Source organism: Pieris rapae, chromosome 21, assembly GCF_905147795.1.
Source record: "Pieris rapae chromosome 21, ilPieRapa1.1, whole genome shotgun sequence".
In the NCBI taxonomy this organism is placed as follows: Eukaryota; Metazoa; Arthropoda; class Insecta; order Lepidoptera; family Pieridae; genus Pieris; species Pieris rapae.
This window is the reverse complement of record NC_059529.1, coordinates 103637-126158: the sequence shown is the minus strand read 5'-3', so window position 1 is coordinate 126158 and position 22522 is coordinate 103637. Positions and strand designations below refer to the sequence as shown.

The 22522-nt window shown below is 40.2% G+C and overlaps 3 protein-coding genes and 2 long non-coding RNA genes across 6 annotated transcripts; 2 read left to right on the top strand and 3 right to left on the bottom strand.

Annotated features, from left to right (window-relative positions):
- Positions 1 to 5458: 5458 nt before the first annotated feature.
- Positions 5459 to 7642, bottom strand: LOC110999138. The gene is made up of 2 exons (XM_022268059.2): positions 7174 to 7642; positions 5459 to 6518 (listed from the first exon to the last, which is right to left on the bottom strand). The coding sequence occupies exons 1-2, from the start codon at positions 7385 to 7387 to the stop codon at positions 5962 to 5964; spliced, it is 771 nt and encodes a 256-aa protein (XP_022123751.2). The 5' UTR covers positions 7388 to 7642; the 3' UTR covers positions 5459 to 5961.
- Positions 7643 to 8305: 663 nt separating this feature from the next.
- Positions 8306 to 11083, bottom strand: LOC110999139. The gene is made up of 2 exons (XM_022268060.2): positions 10262 to 11083; positions 8306 to 9955 (listed from the first exon to the last, which is right to left on the bottom strand). Exons 1-2 carry the CDS (start codon positions 10395 to 10397, stop codon positions 9393 to 9395), a joined length of 699 nt encoding a protein of 232 aa, XP_022123752.1. The 5' UTR covers positions 10398 to 11083; the 3' UTR covers positions 8306 to 9392.
- Positions 11084 to 13132: 2049 nt separating this feature from the next.
- LOC110999134 lies at positions 13133 to 15366 on the bottom strand. The gene is made up of 3 exons (XR_002600381.2): positions 15058 to 15366; positions 14426 to 14492; positions 13133 to 13634 (listed from the first exon to the last, which is right to left on the bottom strand). It is a non-coding gene; the product is annotated as an uncharacterized LOC110999134 (long non-coding RNA).
- Positions 15367 to 15379: 13 nt separating this feature from the next.
- LOC110999133 (ring canal kelch homolog) lies at positions 15380 to 22068 on the top strand. Of its 2 annotated transcripts, XM_022268053.2 has the most exons (6): positions 15380 to 15803; positions 16213 to 16266; positions 19131 to 19287; positions 19359 to 19493; positions 19563 to 20951; positions 21026 to 22068. In XM_022268053.2, the coding sequence occupies exons 1-6, from the start codon at positions 15772 to 15774 to the stop codon at positions 21122 to 21124; spliced, it is 1866 nt and encodes a 621-aa protein (XP_022123745.1). In that variant the 5' UTR covers positions 15380 to 15771; the 3' UTR covers positions 21125 to 22068. The 2 variants fall into 2 exon arrangements, with proteins under 2 accessions (XP_022123745.1, XP_045488831.1); XM_045632875.1 differs by lacking the exon at positions 15380 to 15803 and having other exon boundaries at positions 19094 to 19287.
- LOC123690097 lies at positions 17179 to 18982 on the top strand. Its single transcript, XR_006750902.1, has 2 exons — positions 17179 to 17442; positions 17521 to 18982. It is a non-coding gene; the product is annotated as an uncharacterized LOC123690097 (long non-coding RNA).
- Positions 22069 to 22522: the final 454 nt, after the last annotated feature.

Here is a 22522-nt window from a genome sequence, read left to right as displayed (position 1 = left end):
ATCTAGAGATTACCTCCTACGACCTCACATTTTACCTCTTAATAATATTAGTGCATTAGATTCAGCAATTATCTTTGCACTTCTTTATAAACCATAGAGAGAATCGAATTGTGTCAAGGACTCTGGAACGGTTGTAGATTACATTAGATGTTGATCATTTTCTGAGAGGACGTTATCGTCTCCATAATCTCGTCATCTAATTAATAGATGTAATTGATTGTATTATCTGTTCATATTTCTTTTTGAAGTGAAACTTCTTTAGAATCGTTGTGATTTCAAACCGGATGCAACGAAAAAGCGACAGTAAAAAGAGACAGAAACATTAATTCATATGATTTAACGTGGGAGAAAATGAGATAGATAAACTTCTTTCGAATCGTCGTGATTTCAAACCGGATGCAGCGGTAAAGAGAGACAGAAACATCAATTCATCATATGATTTAACGTGGGAGAAAATGAGATAGCAGGCATTATACAGCCTCTCTTTACTGCCGCTTTTTCATTTGATCGAATTTCAAACTTTCGATGTTTTAGTTTTTCCCAAATTAAAAATTTATATTAAACTTATAAATTAAAATTTATCATTAAAATATACTGTTTTAAAAGAACACACACATTTAGATAATGGAAAATGATTAATTTATATATGATTAATAATAAAAAAAATGTTTTTGAAGGTTTCACTTCTACCATGTGTGAATTGCACATATGTTTTTTTTTTTCAAATAGAAAAAACAATTGCGAGAAATGTTGAAATAATGAAAGTATTTTCTTTTTAGTGTTAGATGAAAATATATTTGGGCGGCGGGTGGGTAGGTAGTGAACTGATTACTGACTTATAAATGCAGTTTCATACAGAATCATCGTGACGTCGGTCAGAGACAGTTGGGACGGACCGGTGAGCTCTCGAGACAACTTGGCTCGTTGGCCTGGAGCCCTGCCATGTCTCACTCGTCGAATAACGTAATACATCAAACAGAAAGATTGTTGCGACCGAAATGAATTCCAAGTATTACATTTTTGAATCCGACATAACTCCCGTGTCTACCCTCTGCAGGGCGGGTGCGTGCTTCCCCCTCCCCGGCTCCAACCTTCGCCACCCGCTACACAAATAGCTGTCCTCGCTCACTGCCAAGGTTAAACGCGGTCGATACTGGGGTGACCATCTCCTCCACTTCCACCCACCGTATTTATTTTTTAATTTCTACTCCATGCATGAAATAAATTGGGATTTTTATAAACATTATCCTTAAATTACATTTGCATGAAAATATAATATTCATTTGGAAAACATATCTTAAAATTTATCTTGTGCCAATTTGTTTCGCTGACGTACTTTACCTGGTGTCCAGCCAATTTTATTCCTTCCCAGAAACTATATGTCACAAAGCTATAACAAATCTTTACAAAAAGGTATTTTGGTCGTTGAAGTATTATATGATATATCGCGCAATAGTTATTATTCTGTTATATCTGGCGGACGCCCTGTTGAGAAAATAATTTGTGTTACATTGCTCATAAAGAAACAGACAATGGACAAATCGAAGAACATATTACTTTTATATTCAAATGATAAAATATAGTTATACACACATACACTGCAGAGTTTGTAATGCAGCTAGTTGAAGGACAAGTGCGTCGACTGATCGCGTTACAATTCAACTGTACGGTTATGTTTTCAAGGTTGAGATTAACGTTAATGTACAAGTCTTGTGCGATTTCATATAAAATTATTGCTCTTTTGAAGTTCTCCGCAAAGCACTCCAGAAATATTCACATATTCATACGAATTATGTAATAGGATATATTTCTGGAATTAAAAACTTATGTTGTTGTTACTATAACTTTGTTCCTGAAATCTAAATTCAAAGTACAGGAGTACAAGTCGACATAGATCTATCTTGTATTCATTAAGCGTTACTTAAGTATTCATAGAAAGTAAAAATATCTCAATGAAAGGGGCGCGATCAGCTGATGGTTGCTAGGACGATATCCACCGATTTGTAGGCCGACCGATGTGACTACCTGCCAAAACCTCAGTCGGTCTTGCGACCGATCAAGGGACCGACGCATTTCCTTTGCGCAAGTCTCGTATCGACCTGCTCACTTAACACCCTGAAATGGGCCTTATGACTCACAAATAGAATTTAGATTTGTTTGTTTGTTAATAATTCATAATCGCCCAAGGAGTCTATTTGCAGGACGAGTCGTTTTAGGCTTCGCCACGACAAAGAGCAATATTCAACGAGTGTATTTTGATATAAACAGATTAATAACATGCACATGAACATTAGAAAGAGCGGCTAAATCATAGGGTTAAGTAAAAATTTGTTAATTGTTACTGTGTATAAAGTTTATTTAAAGTCTGCGTGGACCTTACTCACGCAGACTTTACTTTAAAAGTCTAGTCTAGTCATTAAATAACGAAAATTAGATATTTATATCTCATAACTACGCTAATAAAATACGCGAAAAAGGTTTGATGGAATTAAATTAAATAAGTTATCTTTGTTACAATAACATACACCAAAGAAAAGTCTTATTTTCTTAGGTTTTTACTTTGGTCAAGCCAGCTGCTGCAACCCTGAACCTGTCAACTACCGACTAATGTCACTGTCAAGGTGTTCACGTCACTTCTGATTCTTAGAATCGTAGATATAATTAGTGCTAGAACCGCTGCCAACTCGTTAACTTCCATATCTAAAGCATAATTACACCATGTGTATTATATTCTTTGACGATACTAATATAACTCTAGGTGTAAGCATCGATGAATGAGGTGGTTGCCTTAATATGTACTTATATTAAGTAAGTTCGAGGCTTTAAGAGGATGACGTCTAATCTCTTTGTTCCAATTCAATCATCTCTGAGCGACGAGCTCGTACAATTTAGATTGCAATTTGCATAATTTTCCCCGACATGCCAAATAAGAAAACTGCGTTTTGATTAATTCGTTTTGCAGAGATGTTGCCCATGTGTGTGCAAAGTGATTCTTGCCATGATATACAGGTAGAAGCACAATTCGCCAGGTTTTCTCTAATTAAAAAAATAATTTCTGCCGGTTAATAATTTTAAGCGGGCGGACAGGAGAAAGCGAGCGTAAGACCCATGGTGAGCACATCTTTTAAACAATACTTATTCGACGGATTTGAAAATAATATATTTCTCGATCATATAATCCATTATACCTACTAAACGTTATTGTAACTGCTGTAAACATGTATAGCTCTGTAGCCGGGTAGCAATCCAATCCATCATTATTAACTCTGAAGTTTAATTTATTCTGCTCCAAGTAACATTCCTTTCAAATTCAAAGTTATTTCAACCCTAAACCTTCCCACTCCCCTTAACTCCCTCCGATCGAGCTGCAAATTTAGATTTAACCTAATTATAGCTCCTGTAGTTTCAAATATTGTTCCTGAGTATCACTTGATACTTGATTAAGGTTAATATAATACTATAAAGTAATTGGTCAAATACAGCTAATTATAAGCTATATAAAGCGCCAATGACGGCTTGCTAATTGCTTCATAAAAAGCGCGACTAACATTCAGCTAGACCTGTGACGTCTCAATAAAATGTTATTTTTTTTATTAACATTTAGCTTTAAGCAATCCCTATCATAACCAGATATAATATGTACCCTTCTCAACTCAAGAACAGGAAAACTGTTTGCGGAGAGATAAAAGCGTGGTACAAGAAAATACTCGAGCCTTTGTAGCAGTAATCCCGGATTAGGCGATGTTATCTTCCAGGTGCCAGACTTGGTTTGTGTGAAGCCTCCTTCACAGGAAGGAGCATTGAGAGGTTCTATTACAATTTCAATTGATTTCACAAATGGAATTACAAGAATATTATGACGTCGATGTGAAGTCCCAAATGGGGCGGAAAGGGGGAAGGCAGGGAGGTGCAACGAGCCGAAATATTAATGCGCTATATTTATTGCTTCTGTTCGTCCTAAACGGAAACTATAAATAAACTTCATCTTTCTGTCTAATGTTGTGTGAACTCGGAAAGCGGTGTGGGCCATGAGCCGTGGGGCGTAAATTATCGACCTGTATTTGGCGATACTCAATTTCGCGTATGCCATGCGTGTATGCGATTCCGCCCTATATCATGAGCAAATCAAGTCATTTATTCCAATTAGACCACCTAAAATGGCACTTTGGAACACAAATCACTACATAGTATAAAATAAAGTCGCTTTCTCTGTCCCTATGTCCCTTTGTATGCTTAAATCTTTTAAACTACGCAACAGAATTTTATTTATTTATTTTTAAACTTTAATAGATAGAATGATTCAAGAGGAACGTTTTTATGTAACATCCATTAAATAGTGGAGAAGTACTGTTATTTTTGAGGTTTCTAATGTGATGTCGTAAATAATTACATTTTTTCCGCTTACATTGCAAACGCAGGCTGAACCCTACGAGTTTTATCAAAATAATGAACTAAGTATGGTACACATTGAAAAGGTCTACAGAAAAGTCCGTGGTGGTATATGTCTATCTCTTATGGATAACCCACATTTTTATATACAACGTTCACAGATTTTCTGTAGTGTATTTAGTATCAGCATTGCACCCGTGCGAAGCCGGGGCGGGTCGCTAGTAAGTTTATAAATTATGAATTCAATGAGAATAATTCTGTATATCACTGGAAGTATAACGTTTCTGTTTACTCTATTTATATATTATCAAGAGACGCGCCTTCATCTTAAACCTTCCATTAAAAAGAAAAAGAAAATCACGAGGCTGGGCGTGAGTTTTGGATTTTTGTGAGTCATTTTAGTAAATATCCCAAAAACTATCAGTCTCACCTTGATCAACCAGATCGTTCCTCGAAAAAGAGGCCACAAAACTTCTACATCAGCTTTTCGACCATTATAGTTAATAATGTAGGTTTAACAAAATATATGTCTTATAATTAATATATAATGTGGACAGTGGTGGTCGCGACCCGTGGCAGCTCTTAGTTGATGCCACTCAGGTTATTATTGCATTTAATTAGACTCGATTAATTTAAGTGTCTGTTTTGGCTCAAAACGCTCTTACCGTCTTGTACTTATAACAGCGTTTATTTGTTTCTATATTTAAGTATCACCACTTCTCGCGTGAAATACTTATTAAAGAGTCGGTCTGAACTTTAATTGATTATTCATTAGACATAGGTATTACGATCAAAATTTGCCGATTTATCGAAGAATTATATTGTGCAGTTGATCGACTAGACGTAGAACTCCAGAACATAGAGAGAGGATGTCCTCCGAATTAATTTAGAGAACATTGTTAGAGGCGGTCTGTTACAAATTGTTTAATTAATGCGACGTGTTCCGAACTTCCGAGGGGATACGCTTCTTCTGTTTCACTGCAAGAATAAAGGAATGGCTGATATATCTATATCTTAAGAATTGCATGTTCCTGGAGAGGGTTACAGAAATTATTAAACACTTCAGCAATATATTAGACCACATTTTTATTTCATTTGAGCGTTACATTATGTATGAACATTGTTCAAAGTCCTAACAAAAGGCCGAGCCATGTGTAGTAAGTACTAACAGAGATATTATTAACAACCATTTATCATAATACAATTCTAAAATTATGCCTTAACAACAAGAACTTTTAGCATCATAAAAGTATATCTATTAACAAATGGTACCCACGTTTATCGCATATATACTCGTGAGATGTTCTTTTGTTAATCTATGCTGAAAATAGAAATAAAAGAAACAGGCCTGCCACCTCTATTCATTTAAACTTTCCCGGTATTTACGATGTAACATACAGATCTTCTATATATACTAACAAATTCATTTTTGTTTGTTTACAGCTTTAAATAAGCTAAAGAAAGATTACATATTATTTCATTAAAGTTCTTTTGTACATGTGCAATATTCGCCTATTATTTATACTGGAATGAGAAAGATGGCTGTGACTCGGTGAATATGGAGTGAGACCTTCACCTGGCGTCGTCGTAGGTTGTAGATCTGGAATCCGTCGGCTCGACCTCGGGCGCCTTGGCATCGGTTTCGTCGTCGCTGACGGGCGGCGGCCGCCCACTGTCGCGTTCGTCGAGCAGCTCGTGCAACACGGCCAGACAGCGCCGCTGGAAGGCGCGCTGGCGGGAACCACACAGCATCTGATAGTCGGCGTGCAAGCCTCGGAAGAACTGGAAGTACGAGGAGCTCTCCTCGGAACCGAAGGCCGAGCCGCATCCGTCGTCGCTGGAAGCGCGGGGCGCGAGCGGCGGAGTCATGAACCACGCGGGAGACAACAGCGGCTTCACGTCGTGCGCGTCATCAGCGGAGTCGAGGTCGAGCAGCGTGGGCGCGAAGCTGGGATAGGGCACGGATCGCGCATCGGTGGCCATGTGGTCACGTAGGAATTCCAGGTCGTCGGCGAGGTACCACTTAGACACCATGCGGCCGCGACTCGTGCACGCCCCGTGCATCTCGTTGCGGAGGTGGCGCGAGTACGAGTTGCGGATGTGCGACCACTTGCGACGCACTTCCGCCACTGCACAGGTTTACAATGTTTATAGGCTTCCTCCAAAATAATGGATTCTTTTATTTTTGGTAAACAGTAAATGATAACATAATCAAACTTATACATATATGTATTAATAAATGTCGCCTCCCGCCGATGTCCATTTATCCGCTAACTCCGCACATCAATCAGATTTGGCAACAGCTTGCGATGTGATTGGTCTATTTATTACATACCATACTATAGCTAAAACTACAACAACAAGTTTCGTTCACTATTCAGTCCATTTATTCTGAAGTTACCTGCTTTAAAACCAGAGATAAGGTAAAAACATAGAAGTTTTGAGCAATCCTAAATCTAAAGACGAATGAAATGGAGCGTCGACAAGACTTTCAGTATTGTGGCAAAGTATGAAAACTCAATGTTTAATTTATACGTTATGTGACTTGTGTATATTTGTTTTCATTTTAAATCTATTCAGAATAATTAGACTGTTATGAACTGTGAGTGTGTGTGTTTGGAACTACAAATTAATTTAGATCAGTATTCAAAACATGTAAAATGCGTAAGTGAATTAGGAGCAATGTTATGTGTGTATGCTACTGATGTATGGGTGACTAGGGCGAACACTAAAGTTTAGCATTACCGCAATGACTTGAAAAGTCACAAATTATACGGCACGCACCTGTCCAGTCCATCTCTTGCGCCACTTCTTGCCACTGTCGCTTGACACTGGTGTAGTAGCTGGCGACGGGCATGTTGTTGCGCGCGTACAGAACGGGGCGCGCCTGCACCAGCCGAATGAGGCGTCTGTCGTCTGCCTGTCCCGTGTCCACCAGGCGCCCCACGTCTTTCTGCTTCTTGGACAGGTCTTTCCGCACGCGCACCCGCCGAGCCATGGCCGTTCGCCTGGACGTCACGCCGTGGCAATGCGCGACGTCGAACAAACCGACACACACGTCGGCACGCAGGCACTGGAAGCTCCACTGCCGTCTCGCTCGCGCGGTAGACGGTCGAGCGCGTGGAAGCGAGATGGGCGACGAACACGTGAGCAAGCAAGAGCGCAGACGCTCGCCGCCCGCCGACCTCCCCCTGCAGGCCGCGCTCTTTCACGATCCACCCGGTCGGACGGCTATCGATTCGCGCCGCGGACCGTCCGTTTTTACTGTATTTGTACCGTTCACACGTCCTTCCATGGCCGATAGGCGCCGTTGCCGGGACAATTAAACATTACTTTATTAGTTAAATTATCTATCGTGGACTGCTGAAATCCTGTATATTTCAAGTGATCCTTGATGATGATTAATTAAAATTTCTGCCTCGCATATAAAATATCAGTAAAGATGTAATTATACGATTGATGACTACGACATGATTCTAAAAGTATGATGAATGTAATCATCGAATATTTTAAAGTTAACAATTTAGTGCATGTATGTACTTAAAATTACGGTGTCCAAAGATACGGGCAGGTACATTTAAATGAGAAAAAATATTGTTAGACTAAAATTGGAATCATTAAGTTCGCGGTATTCGGTGTTAGTCTCTGACAAAGATTCCGCCCGCTTGTATTATGTGTATGTTGGCTAGATAGTTCGGGACCTCATCGACAAAAATTGTAAATTTTCATTAAACCATAATTACATACTTTTAAGTGTTCCTTAAGAATCACAGTATTTCCTGGTAAATCGAACAAACGTCTGTGTTTATTACTTATTATGTATATTTTATATATGTTTAACAAATAATAATTAAATTGAAATAAAAATTCTTATTAACTAAAATTAAAACTTTTATTTTATTTTATAATACACTGTTATATTTGTTTAAAAGCACAGTTTCGTATAATCTCTAAATATAAATTTACATTTAACTATTTTGACAAGAGATTTGGTTATCAGAGCGACATCAACATTATAATTATTAATCGGATATCCTCAATATTTTATAACAATTATGAAATAAGCATCAAAGTTTTGCCAAATTGAGCTATAAGCTCTGCTATAGCATTTGAGAAATTTTCGACAGGCAAGCCGAGTAACACCTCGTTGAAAGTATGTTGGAAAAAGAAAGGGTAGGTTCTTCTAGAAATAATTTGGGTTGCAACCATCACTTCCAGGTTATGTCAAGCGCTTTGGAGCGGACTACACAATGCAATGTGTATGGCCTGGGTGCGTATGTAGTATGTACGCATCCTAGCCAAAGCTGTTTGAGTGAGTCAGTCAGTCACCCGCTCATTGAAGGTTCGGCTGCAGGGATTCGGTAATATGGTAATGTGTTAAGCGCAAAGGTGTCTTTTGCATGTTATCAAGTCCACTCCGGTACCTTAGATTGTAAAGTACCTATGTTTAAACGGTATAGTCTTAAATCTTAACAAAATTATGAAAAAGCTTTGTATGGCGAATAACTTCATAATAACTTTTGTTTCTTTTCAACTGACCACAACACAAAACAGCTGCTTGATTCGTCCTATATTTGCGATCAGGTGTCAGGAAGCAGTCACTTTTACAAACAAAAACGACTTTTTTAAACAACGACCAGAACGCGACGCCAAAATGTATAAAGGTGAAATCAAACATGTTAGGTCAACCAAACGTAAAAGAATATCATCAAAATATTTCCTAGATGACATTAATTTATTACTTAGGTTAGCTGGAAAGTATTTGCATAATTTGAAACATATCGGATACTTTTATAACAAATAGTTTGCTATATCAAAAAGGTCAGCAGACATATTAGTTGCGTCTTGAGTTTGCATTAACAAAAGCTTAAAAAATAATATGAAATCGATTTCAATATAAAAGCTGTCCCGAAACATTTTGTTATGATCGACCGAATAACGGTTTAAAATTTAAAAATGTCAGTTATATTGTTCGTTAATCGCCGACGACCCAATCGAGACGTTCACGGGTAAGGCTTGACGTCCTCTTGCTGCCCGGCAGGCTCACTGCCCGAGGTGGAAGCGGCCTCGCGCGCCCACAAGGCCGCATAGTTCTGCTGTTCCGCCAACAGCCCCTCCTCCGCTTCTATCACGGCTGCGAATAACGCTTTTTTTATTCTTATTTGCGCCGGGTACGGAAGCCGTTTTGTGGACTGACACATGCTGTTGAAAAAGATGTCGAGCGGGTCGGGCAGCTCTTGGTGTCGCGGCGACAGAGGCCGCTTGAGGGGCGCGGGGCGGGTGCGCCGCCGCCTCGGCGTCGACGACCGCGACGAGCAGCTGTCTTCGCTCCCTTCGTGCCCGTTGACGCGCTCTCCCTCGCCGACCTCTGCGCTGGGCTCGCGCGGCGCCGCCTGCGGGAACGGCGGCTTCTTTCGGGCGTTCATGTGCGGCTGTAGGAAGTGCATTAGGTGAGTGTACTTCCAGGCGCTGCCACGCTTGCCGCCCGCCGCCACTTCGCTCTGACGCTTCAGCGCATCGCGGTAGCTGTCGCGCAGCTTCTTCCACTTCAGCTTTACTTCTTTTACTGGAAAAATTGTTTATTTCGTTTCTAGCAATCATTTTTTTCATATGCAATATCCGAATTTACTGTATTTTAGCGGCGAAAGGGCCGAGAATAAGATTTTTTTAATAAAGTATTTTATGGAGTTAAAATTTCATGGTAAAACTTAACTTCCATAAAAAATACATATGTATTATATTTGACAGATAAATGATATGAATTTTAACCTCAAAATGAAGATCTACAAATCTAGTTTAAAATTGAAGACCAGCACGCGTCCTCTACACGGCTGGAAGTGCGTGAGGTGTGGGGGGGAGGGGCGTAGCATACCAGAAGAGAGGTCGGTCTCCTTGACGAGGTCTGCCCAGGCGGCGTCCTTCAACTCCTGATCGCGGTACTCCGGCGCGGCTGTGTCCCAGAGGCAGGGGTAGCGGCGCACGGCCTCGATGAAATGCTCCATGTCCATAGCCGAATGACGCGAGCTGTGCGGCGGCCGGCGGCGGGCTCCCGGCGAGAACTGAGCGCGCGCCGCCCGCCGCCCGCCGCACAGCACGGCCCGCCCCCACAGCCCGCACGTTTTGTACGCTCGGAGGAGGCAACGCCTAAGCTACACTAAGTTCTCCTTCACAATACTCTCCAAAAAAACATACCTGTTGCGGGTTGAAGCAAATTAGGCACTGGACTGGAATTTTGTTATATTCGGCCAAGTCCCGGTTCAATTGGTGTATTATGTTGTAGTGTCGTTGTCAAAGATACTTATAATTCCCTGACATCTGAACTTCAGTAGGTTTATACGTAATATGTAACAAATAAATGCTTTCTGGTCACTCTCATTATCCTCCAAGTAAATCCATAGGATTTCTTGCGGTGACTTTTACTAATAAAAGTTGTTTCTAACGTACTCTACCTACTAGTTTTTTTTATTACCTGACATATAATATGTCTGCCTCATTCCAATTACGTACCAAATAAGTGATTGTAATATAAAAAGATCACTTTTTTTAATGGTCTTGTTTTACACTGAACCTACAACACCACCCTGGTCGGCAGGTCCTCGTGTCCTAGCAGTGCAGGAAAGCAGAAATCATGAACAACAACAATATAATCAAATTACTCATGTATTATTAAAAAACACAAAATAATATGATTTTGGTATACTCATATTTTTTCTATAAAATCTATAATTAATAATTATTATTATCTATACTAATATTATAAAGAGGAAAGGTTTGATTTTTTGTTTGTTTGTATGAATTGAATAGGCTCCGAAACTACTTTGCAGATTTGAAAAATTCTTTCACTGTTGGAAAGCTACATCATTCCTGAGTGACATAGGCTATATTTAATTTTCAAAAAAAATAGGCATCCTTACTAAAATTACGATAACATTAACATTTGTTTATTATTTGATACAATTCTAACAGTTGGCGCTGAGTTAAAGGTAGTTTAGTTTAGGTCCGTGTCGTGGTACCAACGTTTCACATAAGTTCTCCTACGGTTTCCCTTGATTAATTTACTACTATGTAATATAACAAAAACCTTAGCCACAGCAACGCTTGGCCGAGTCTGCTAGTACTATATAAATACGTTATTTGGATCCTTGCATATATGTATATTGTATTTATAAACTGAGTTTAATGCATATCGAAGGAATTCCGCAGTCGTCTGGAACAAAATGCCTAAGTTCGGGTAGGTCTAAACTATATTTCAGTGAGGTACAACGCAAACATGCTGCACGTAGAGCTCATGTTCAAATGTGTGTTAGGCCAGCCCAGCCCCCAAATATTTTAAAATTTTGACTAAATGATGCTTCATTTTATCACCGAACGCATACTATTCATCTGTACGTCGACGGCTGGATTTCTTGAAAACTCCGCATTTTCTTTTGCGAACTACCAAACTTTGAAAGCGGTTATGAGTGCTTTCTTATACCTTATAAATATAATTATATAGTAAAAAAAAAAACAATTGTTTGATCGGAACTCCTTCACGAACCCAGACTGAACATTCTAGAATGCCGTACGACAAGGACGGAGAGGTGTACGAGAAATAAAGATAACGCACAATTCTTTTCTTCCAGTTTTGTTGATATTTTTTTTAAAACTAGTAGTAGTCTGTTGTATCAGCCTTCTGTATCTCGATTCCCTAAAGTCCTTGCCTACTAACAAACATAAGGCAATATCTTCACTGAAGAAAAGACTAAAATAACGCCTTACAAAACAGTGTAGCAATACTCTCACTTCAACATTAACAACAAAGAGTTAACGGTCAAAGCGATCCCTTTGATATGTGTGCTCTAACCTTTATGCGAACATAGATGTCATTATTAGCTGTTAAAAAGCGTCAAATACTAGATAAAGTATAATTAATAATCTTGCAAAACAAATATTTGTAAGTGGTGACTTTAATGCTCGCCATACAGCATTTAGTTGTTAATCTAGTAAGAGTCGAGGGCACAGTTTATTTAATATTATTGATGATTTAGATTTATACATTTTGAATAATGGTAGATTTACAGCTGTCAACCATCCCAAAGGAAATCCTTCTGCCATTGTTGTTCGCTTCATCAGTGCTAGTATTGCATCTATGTGTGAATGGTCTGTACATGACAATGCCATGGGAAGATATCATTACCCTACAATAACAGAAATATCCTTAACTATTGATGAATAACACATTGGTTCACCAGTAGACAGATTTTTATAGGCTATATATATTATTTATATTAGGCTGATTCCAGATTGATTTCCAGAACAGTTTTCAATAATTTTATTATAAATTCTGATCATCCTATATTAACTTATAGTGCTTTCTGCTATTGTTTGGAAGCATTAAAATCTATGACAATACCTAAATTTACAAAATCAAATAGTTTCAAAAGCAGCCAACACCCTGGTGGAATGATATTTGTGAATGAAATGTAATTTCAACTTATAATGCTTTAAATTATATTGAAATGAACTATCCATAGAGAATTATATTAACTAATAAAAAGGATACACAAAAAGAACAATAGCAGAGCAGAAAAAAAATGGTTGAAATATAACAAATACTTTCAGTAGAACAACACCCATTTAGAATTTATTTAAAATGTTCATGTAGAGACAAATTCATTCCCACCTTCTTCGATAACTTAACAGATAATAGTTATTTAGTTGACACTAGTAACCTGAATATTAATTTAAATTTAAACAATAACAATCAAAATTCTAAAGTTTTACTTAAACCCTTTACATGGTCAGAATTTACAATAAGTTTACAATCTAGACATAACCACCTACAACAGACCAGACAAGTGCAGAAACAGAGTCCACATACCAATGTACAAGTAATACAACACCTAGCATGGATGACTATCCTTATGTTTAATGTTATAATTTTAATAATGTATTAATTTTTTTAATGTTTGGATGAATTGGCTCCATAATTATTTTTAGATATCCTCAATCTACTTTGACTTAACAACTACATTCCACAGGCATAGAAAACTCAGAGTGTCATCCAATACTCAAACCAGACACAGCACCAGAACTGGCTACCTCATTTATACCAATTTCCTTATCTTCATGTCTTGGCAAAATTTTTGAAAGAATGATAAAAGTCCGTCTTGACTGGTATGTTGAAGCTAATCACATCATATTCAATGTCCAGTATGGCTTTAGGGAGAAGCTGTGCTGATAGTTTCATCGCTTTAATATCTGATCTGAAACATGGGAAGGAAAATAATTTACATACTGTCTGTATGTACCTTGATGTACAAGGGGCTTGATATATAGATCCTGGTATATTTGTGAAAGTTACATCAGGGCTAGGAATACCGGGACAACTCTGCAAATGGATATATAACTTCTTGCATGTAAGGACAGACAGTGACAGACAGACAATGTAAATATTTTACAATTTGCTGATGACATTGTTTTGTACAGTAGTAACTATAATTTACAAGTAGCAATAGACAGAATTAATGTAGCTTTATCCCAATTATTTTATTATCATATTGACTTTTTACATTTAAAAATTAACCAAAATCCAAGAGCAATGTTATGATATTCAGCAAGAATACACCAATCTATAGTGTTATTTATAATGATGAAATTATAAACAAGGTTACCAGTAAGAAATTTCTAGGAATAGTAATAGATCAGAAATAAAATTTTGAATCACATATTAAACACATTTTATATTTAACATTAATGTGTTGCTGGAGTTTCAAGGGGTGCAGACCCCAAAATACTGTTTTTAATATACAAATCAGAAGTCATTTTGATTATAGCTTCCTAGCATATTTGAATAGCCCTCATGTAAATAAACTTGATATTTTACAGAACCAAGCTTTGAGAATAATATCTGGTGCAATGTGCTCAACTCCCATAAGGACCATGGAAGTTGAGCCAATAGTTATACCATTAATATTGAGATGACTCTTACTTGCACACAGACACTGTCTCAAATTACTATCTTTTAATTATATACAAATAGTTTAAAAATTTTCACCATATCTCCTTAATTATTAACTGGATTAACCCTTCTTAACAAATATACACCTTTGTCCATAAGATATCTGGAAATTAATAATAAATATAAAAAGACCAGTAAACAGTCCCTTTGGCCATGTTACTTTAACAGCTATCACTCCATTTTACATCCAGTAAATATTATTCCATGTACAATCATTAATAATTCTGATATGATACAGTTCTTCTCACAAAATATTAAATATTACACTATATATACTGATGGCAGCAAAGGCAATAACCATGTTCATGCAGCAGCATGCATTTTACGATTCAAAGACCAAGTTATCTCAAAGCTTTGTTTTGAATAGACACTGTTCCATTTTTATTGCAGAGGCCTATGCTGTTTAATTTATACTAAACACTTTTTAATAATAACGAAGTGATGTTTTTGTAAATTATAAAACCAACTACATCTTGTATATTATAAAAGCAATGAAAAAGCTGAAAAAGCTGACAAAGCTGCATGTGCAGTGAGGCTATTAACAGTATTGACGTTTCAGACTACCGAGTCTATTTAGAAAAACATTTACACTCGGTACTAGACGGAAATGTGGAAGAAAGACCAGAAAAACAAGAAAGAGTGGTATGGAAGTAACCAAGATAACCTACCTGTTAAACCATGGTATGACAAATTGAAAACTAGTGAAAGTCGAGATTTCATTACAATAATAAACCAATTGAGATTTGGTCATAACTCATAATACTGCGCCGTCACATCTTTTTTTTTTAAATGGCTTTAATTTGTGCCAACTGGGCACATGGTACTTCGCCAGTGTCGTGTAGATGGAGAAGGCACGAAGCGTCACATCTTGAAAGACTTGGGATTGTTTCAAACAATCAATGTAATCACTATCAAGCAGAAGGAATCCAAAACATTATTTTCGATTGCCAAAGTTTCCTCATTCAAAGACTTATGTTGGCTAGTGAACTAGTGTTATATACTAATGCATATAAGTGTACTTCTTTCTCCCTCCCGCCGCCCCTCAACGTTTTACTAAAAGATCTAATATCCTTTAAACCTATCTATAATTATAGAAACCTACAATTCAAACAATTTAAATGACGAAAATTAGTGAAGTGAAGTTTTGTGACCCCAAAGTATTGAATGTCTTCCAAATAAGTTATGACTTAAAGTCTATTTTACAAGGTCATAAATTTAAAAAAATATAATATACATACAGATTTCACTTGACACTTGACAGTGTTGACAATTCTTACCGAAGTGAATTAGGACATTCACTATTAAATACAATTTAATAAATAAATATTGGTACTCATTATCACAATTTGAATGAAATGAAATAAGTTGTGTTGTAAGTTGTGATGGAGGGTGCTAATGCTGTGGCTGAATTAGTGTAAGCAATCTTCTCATACTATTATTTCATTAACACAAGCATTTAATATTGGGCAAGACAAAGGCAAACAGTATTTGAAATATTGCAGTAAACTTTTAAACTCAATTCATTATGAATATATTATTGTCTTTAATAATTTATCAACATATTTTCACTTATGCAACTAGTGCAAACAAAAGCTGAAAACGTATATGTATAAAGTAAAAATGAATGTAGTTTATTTATACACATATAATGGAAAAAAGGGGAATTTTATATATACTAGTGGTTTTACCAAACGCTGTCAGCAAGAGCCTGCAGTGCTGCGCGAGCATTAAGATAATATATTTACCTTTGTTGAGTTGTTGAGAAAGTTTTTTTTATTGTATTGTAATGATTATTCTAAATAGCAAATGTTTTCTATTGACAGAGGAAGTGTAGAGAACAGTGCTGCAGAAGGTGATGGAGATCACTGGGGATATAGGTGACCATTTTTGTCATATTTAAAATAAGATGAGATTTATTTAAAATGTTGAAAAGTACTAATAAATTTAATCATAATTGTGAAATATAAATTGCATTTTTCTGATTTTATTTGCTTGTAGGCAAAGTATTTATAGTCTTTGATTTAACTGTAGAATCCATGGTTTAGTACTACATATAAAAATAAGTCACACATTAAATCCGACTACTTACATTCTTTGAACATCATAGGTTGTTAAAAAAAATTTAGGTGTGCTATTGAAAGTAAAAAAAAAAGAACATGCTTTTAAGAATAAAGCATATATAAGTTTTATAAACTGCATAAATCTTTATAATTATTAGTAGTTCACCACTTCATGTACTGTTTTGTCCCCACTTTACTATATCTATACATTGCAGTAGCTATATAGATTCCTGCAACCATGTCCGTATAGAAACCCATATGTAGATGTTTGTACTTTTCCCTATCACAACAATTTACTGTCCTCACTTGCTGTCAGTTTTAGTAATCTTTCTGGTTCTTCAGTTCAATGGAAACCTTTTTAAGTAATTCAGCTGTGTAAACCTTCAAAATACATTCAATTCACTGGAAGAAGCTTAAAAATTCAATAATAAAAAAGAGTTTTGACATTTTTCATGGTTCGCTGGCCTCGGCTAAGAGTAGAATTAGAACACAATACCGATAATTTCTTTTCTTGGTTCAAATAGTTTAATTATTTATAGTTTTTATTCTTTTGGTTGATTTTGTATTAACACTCGCTGGTCGTGTCCACATGTTTTAGGGACGACACCGCTTTTAATTTTTTCGTATTTATGTTAATTTAGATTTTGATTCCTAATTTTAAAATTGTATATTTATATTAAAAATTTTCGTAATTTTATTACTGGGAACTGCGGAATTATATATATATAAAGAAAATAACGACTCCCATTTGTGTGAGACGTGGTCATCTTTATGTTTGAATTTGCCGCGTTTCGCACAGACTCGGGTTATCGATGGACATGACATATTATATGACATAACAACATGAATACTCGTTGGTCGGGATTCTAACCTAAAAGTATCGAAGATTGAAGTTTTGAATTATTGGTTTGAAGGTTATTGATTTTAATAGAAAATAATAAGTAAATCACCTGGAGTAAAAACTTTTAATGTTGTTTTCTGTTTTTATTGCAGGTGAGACTATTCCTAGCTGTCTTTTGTAATTTTATCTTGTGAACGGAAGATTAATAAATGAATCTGTTTTTATTGCAGAAACCCAACTGAGTTTTTATTTCGAGAAGGAGTGTTATATAATAACTTTATTACAAAACAACATTATTGTGAATACTTCGTGAAAATGGAGAAACTGAGGTTCGACTTTAAAATGCGAGGAGCGTCAGATGGGAAAACTACAATATTGTGCCTAACCTCAATCGGCACGCCGGATGGTCGTTCTTTTACAGTACCGGATGAATACCAGCCAACAAGTTTACACAAAGAATTAATAACGTCACAAGTGTATGGCAGAGTGAAAAACACGTTGGGAAAAAGAAACCAATTCAGGAAAGTTTGGATAACTTTAACTGAAAATATGAAAAAAGCTTACTTAGATGAGGAAGGTAACTTATTATTTGAAAATTTTTATTTAGAGGAGATTCCAGACAAGATAGCTGAAATATCTACCACAAGCACGTCAGAGGACACAATAAAGAAGTTGCTAGAAAAAGTTCTAGAATCCAAAGAACAAACTTCTGAAGTTAAAAACTTAAACAAAATTGCTAAAGATTTCATGATTGAAAAATTTGATGAAAAAACGTCCAATGCCAGCCAATGGATTGAACAATTTGAAAAAGAATGTGTTCGCTGTGTAGTGGCAGAAGATAGGAAAAAAATTGAGATTTTGAAGTTTTTTCTTGAAAAAGGTAGTGCTGACTGGTACACATGCATGATTTTAAAATACTCTATAGAATCAGAATGGAAGGTGAAAGTGTCAATATTTTGCCCCACGAATTGAAGACAAATTGTACGAAGGAAGATCTAGGAAGAGATCGACAATTGGCATATGAAAACACCAAAAAGTCCCACAATCAAAATGCAGAACGATACAACAAACACAGGAAAGAAATTACATTGAATGCTGGGGACTTGGTATATGTGGAAAATGGAAACCGCCTCAATAGGAAAAAGCTGGACGAAATAAGAATCGGACCATACAAAATACTAAAGAGAATCTCAAATTCAATCTATGAGGTTGATACCGGACACAAGAAAACAGAATCAAACCTTTTTCATATAACAAAAATAATTCCGGTGGCTGACGATACGACTTGACGAACAATCACATATGTGTTATGTGTTTGTTCTCCTTCGGGGGGGGGGGAGATATAAAGAAAATAACGACTCCCATTTGTGTGAGACGTGGTCATCTTTATGTTTGAATTTGCCGCGTTTCGCACAGACTCGGGTTATCGATGGACATGACATATTATATGACATAACAACATGAATACTCGTTGGTCGGGATTCTAACCTAAAAGTATCGAAGATTGAAGTTTTGAATTATTGGTTTGAAGGTTATTGATTTTAATAGAAAATAATAAGTAAATCACCTGGAGTAAAAACTTTTAATGTTGTTTTCTGTTTTTATTGCAGGTGAGACTATTCCTAGCTGTCTTTTGTAATTTTATCTTGTGAACGGAAGATTAATAAATGAATCTGTTTTTATTGCAGAAACCCAACTGAGTTTTTATTTCGAGAAGGAGTGTTATATAATAACTTTATTACATATATATATATATAATTTTTATTTACTTAAGTTAAATATTACTGTATATTTGAGTTGAAGACGGTGAGGAAATGGTTTGCGTTTTGCGTTGGCGCAGCATGATGGAGCGGTGCCCGTCGCAGTCGTCGCTGGACGAGTCGTCGCAGCGGCGCGAAGCCGGCGACCGAGAGGCGGGCTCGCAACACGCGGCGCAATTGCTCAGCGCACTCGCGGCGCTTCGTCAGGACGCGATGCTGTGCGACGTGCGCCTGCAGGTAACTTGCGCCCGACGGCCGTCCTACTGTCGTCTACCGCCGGAGTCTCACCGCCCCCCGCGTGTCCGCAGGCGCAGGCCGAGGGTGCCACGGAACCCGGCGAGGGAACGTGGGCTCATCGCGCGGTGTTGGCCGCCAGCTCGCCGTACTTCCGCGCCATGTTCACGCAGTTCACCGAGCGAACGCGCCCCACCGTCACCATACAGGTTGCAGGCAGCCGGAAACTCGGTCAGATTTGTCGCCGCACTCGTCTTACACGTTAACCGCACTTTCAGAACGTCGAGCCCGAGGCGTTGCAGGCCATCATCGAGTACGTGTACGAGCCCGAGTCGCTCACGATCACGGAAGACAACGTGCAGGCGCTGCTGTCGGGCGCGTCGCTGGTGCAGGTGGGCGGAGTGCGCACGGCCTGCTGCGCCTTTCTGGCCGCCGCGCTCTCGCCCGACAACGCGCTCGGCATTCGCGCCTTCGCCGAGCTGCACGCCTGCGCGGCGCTCGCCGCCGCCGCCGACGACTTCGTGCACAAGCACACGCTCGACGTGCTGCAGACCGAGGAGTTCCTCGCGCTCGAGCCGGCGTCGCTGGCGCGCCTCCTCTCCTCCGATCACCTCAGCGTTCCCGGCGAGGAGCCGCTCCTCGACGCGCTGCTGCGGTGGCTGCGACACGATCCCGCCGCGCGCCGCGAGCGCCTCGCCGACATGCTCGAGCACGTGCGCCTGCCGCTGCTGCCGCGAGACGTGCTCGTCGCGCGCGCCGCCGCCGAGCCGCTCGCGAGCGCGCCGCTGCGCGTCAAAGACCTGCTCATCGAGGCGCTCTCCTTTCACCTGTCGCGGCCGGAGCGCCGCGCCGCCGCCGCCGCGGAGTGTGCGCGGGCCCGGCCGCGACGGCCGCCGCGGTCGCCGCGCGCGCTACTCGTGGTCGGCGGCCAAGCGCCGAAGGCGGTGCGCGAAGTGGAGGCGCTCGAGCTGGACACGGGCCGCTGGGGCGCCGCCGCGCAGCTTCCGACGCGCCGCTGCCGCGCCGGATTGGCGGTCGTCGGCGGGCGGCTCTACGCCGTCGGCGGGTTCAACGGCACGCTGCGCGTGCGCAGCGTCGACGTCTACGACGTTGCGACCGACTCTTGGAGTGCGGGTCCGCCTCTGACGGCGAGGCGCTCGACGCTCGGCGTGGCGGCGATCGGGCAGGTGATCTACGCCGTGGGCGGGTTCGACGGAGCCGCCGGCCTCAGCTCGGCCGAGGCGCTGGACCCGCGCGAGGGAGCGTGGCGGCCCATCGCCGGCATGAGCACGCGTCGCTCGTCGGTGGGCGTGGCCGTGCTCGAGGGCAAGCTGTACGCGGTGGGCGGCTACGACGGAGCCTCGCGCCTCTGCCTCAGCTCGGTGGAGCGCTACGACCCGGCGACTGACGCGTGGGAGCCGGCGGAGGAGATGAGTGCGAGGCGGTCGGGGGCGGGCGTCGGCGTGGCGGGCGGCGCCCTGTACGCGGTCGGCGGCCACGACGGCCCCGCCGTGCGGCGCTCCGTGGAGCGGTACCGGCCCGCCGAGGGCTGGAGCCCGGCGCCGCCGATGGCGCACGCTCGCCGCAACGCCGCCGTGGCGGAGCATCGCGGCCGCCTCTACGTCGTCGGCGGCGACGACGGCGCGGCCAACCTCAACACGGTCGAGGTGCGGATCTCCTTCCTCGTTTCGGACGATTCCGGAAGGAGGTCGGACCGACTCGATCCGGACGATCTGTTTAGGTGTTCGATCCGGCCACCGAGCAGTGGACGATGTTGGGCAGCGCGATGACTCTGGGGCGGTCGTACGCGGGCGTGGCCGTGGTGGAGCGCGGCCCCTGACACGCGGCCCCGCCGCTCGCGCCCCGGCCCCGCTGCCCGCACGCGCGCGGCTCGCAGACGCTCGAGTTCCACGGGCGCTGCGTGCGCGGCGTCTGCGTGCCTCTGCCCCTTCGGCGCCTGTCGGCCTCGTGCTCCACTATCGACGTGCCGCCATGCCTGCTGCTGCTGCGCCGCGCCTGCCCCGCTCCGCTCTCCGAGGACGACGGCGACGTCGATGGCGACTAGCTCCCGCGTATTCGTCTCCTCGTCACGGGACGAGGACTCAGCGCCGATTCTCCAAAAAGTCATTCCCTTCGCTGCAGCCGACGCAACCTCCCGAATCACTCGAATGAAACTTTTTATTTCCACCTTGAACGAAGTCAAAAAGCTGGAAACTATTAGTCTAGTGAAATATATTTTTTATAATTTGTTAAAGAGTGATTTAGTTTATTTGATGTTCCAGTTGCAGAAGATAATGTCTCGAAACTGCAATATTATTATTGTCATAAGTGTTAGGTTAATTGTGGGTTTTTGAACCGATCTGATTCCGAAAGGGCAGAATTTGGCTTCAATCTTTGCTCATATATAATGTATGTATGTATATATATTATGGCCACAAACATTCAAATCTCTGCGAGCTGTGACATCTTAACGTTTTCTGAGCAACAGTTTTAACATTATTAAGTAAAAAGGGTAGGGAAAAAAAAGAAACATCAAAAGTAAACAATAAAAACCTGGATCATTGGGTGCTTTAAATAATAGAAGATTTAATGCATATAACAATAGACTGTAAGCGAATAAATAAGAGTGTTAATTGCTATACAATTTAACAGTCGAAGAGAGTGCCTGCGTCCGGCTATACTCTCGGGGCGTGACTACGACGATTTAGGAAATCGTCATGCTTATAAGTGATCAAAATGTCCGGCTATAAAACTAAGAAAGCCTCAGTGAGCAGAATGTACATACTCCCCCGGGCAAAAAGTGCAAGATGAATATGTAGTGCTTTACAAAATGAACCCATTATATGCTTAACAGTCTCTAGGAAATGCGTAAAGTATCTAAAATTATACTAACACTTCTGACAATTCCACGGCACTATCACTAGCACTAAGATAAACTGGAGTCCGGTCCCGGGTGGCTTCTCCTGAGGCCACTGCGAAACCGGTTGCTGATTCTGCCGATGTTACACCTGCTCTTTTATTAGGATATTATAATCTTTATATGATTATAATATCCTAATCACTAATTGTCTTGAGCACAAACTGAGAACTATCATGAGCATAAAAAGTATAATACTTTTTTGGTAAATGCAACCATGACCTAGGTTAAATATAATTATTATAAAGTCCAACCATATCTTGGTAATTTGACATGTATATCATATTCTTTGTAAGTAGGTAACGTCTTTCTCAGTAGGTC

Coding starts and splice junctions, on each gene's coding strand:
- LOC110999133 (XM_022268053.2), top strand. CDS start 15,772: ATGGAGGGTGCTAATGCTGTGGCTGAATTAGT. Junction 16,267..19,130: donor GGAGATCACTGGGGATATAG/GTGACCATTTTT, acceptor GCGTTGGCGCAG/CATGATGGAGCGGTGCCCGT. Junction 19,288..19,358: donor TGTGCGACGTGCGCCTGCAG/GTAACTTGCGCC, acceptor GCGTGTCCGCAG/GCGCAGGCCGAGGGTGCCAC.
- LOC110999139 (XM_022268060.2), bottom strand. CDS start 10,397: ATGGACATGGAGCATTTCATCGAGGCCGTGCGCCGCTACCCCTGCCTC. Junction 9,956..10,261: donor GGAGACCGACCTCTCTTCTG/GTATGCTACGCC, acceptor CAATTTTTCCAG/TAAAAGAAGTAAAGCTGAAG.
- LOC110999138 (XM_022268059.2), bottom strand. CDS start 7,387: ATGGCTCGGCGGGTGCGCGTGCGGAAAGACCTGTCCAAGAAGCAGAAA. Junction 6,519..7,173: donor GCAAGAGATGGACTGGACAG/GTGCGTGCCGTA, acceptor AAACCTGTGCAG/TGGCGGAAGTGCGTCGCAAG.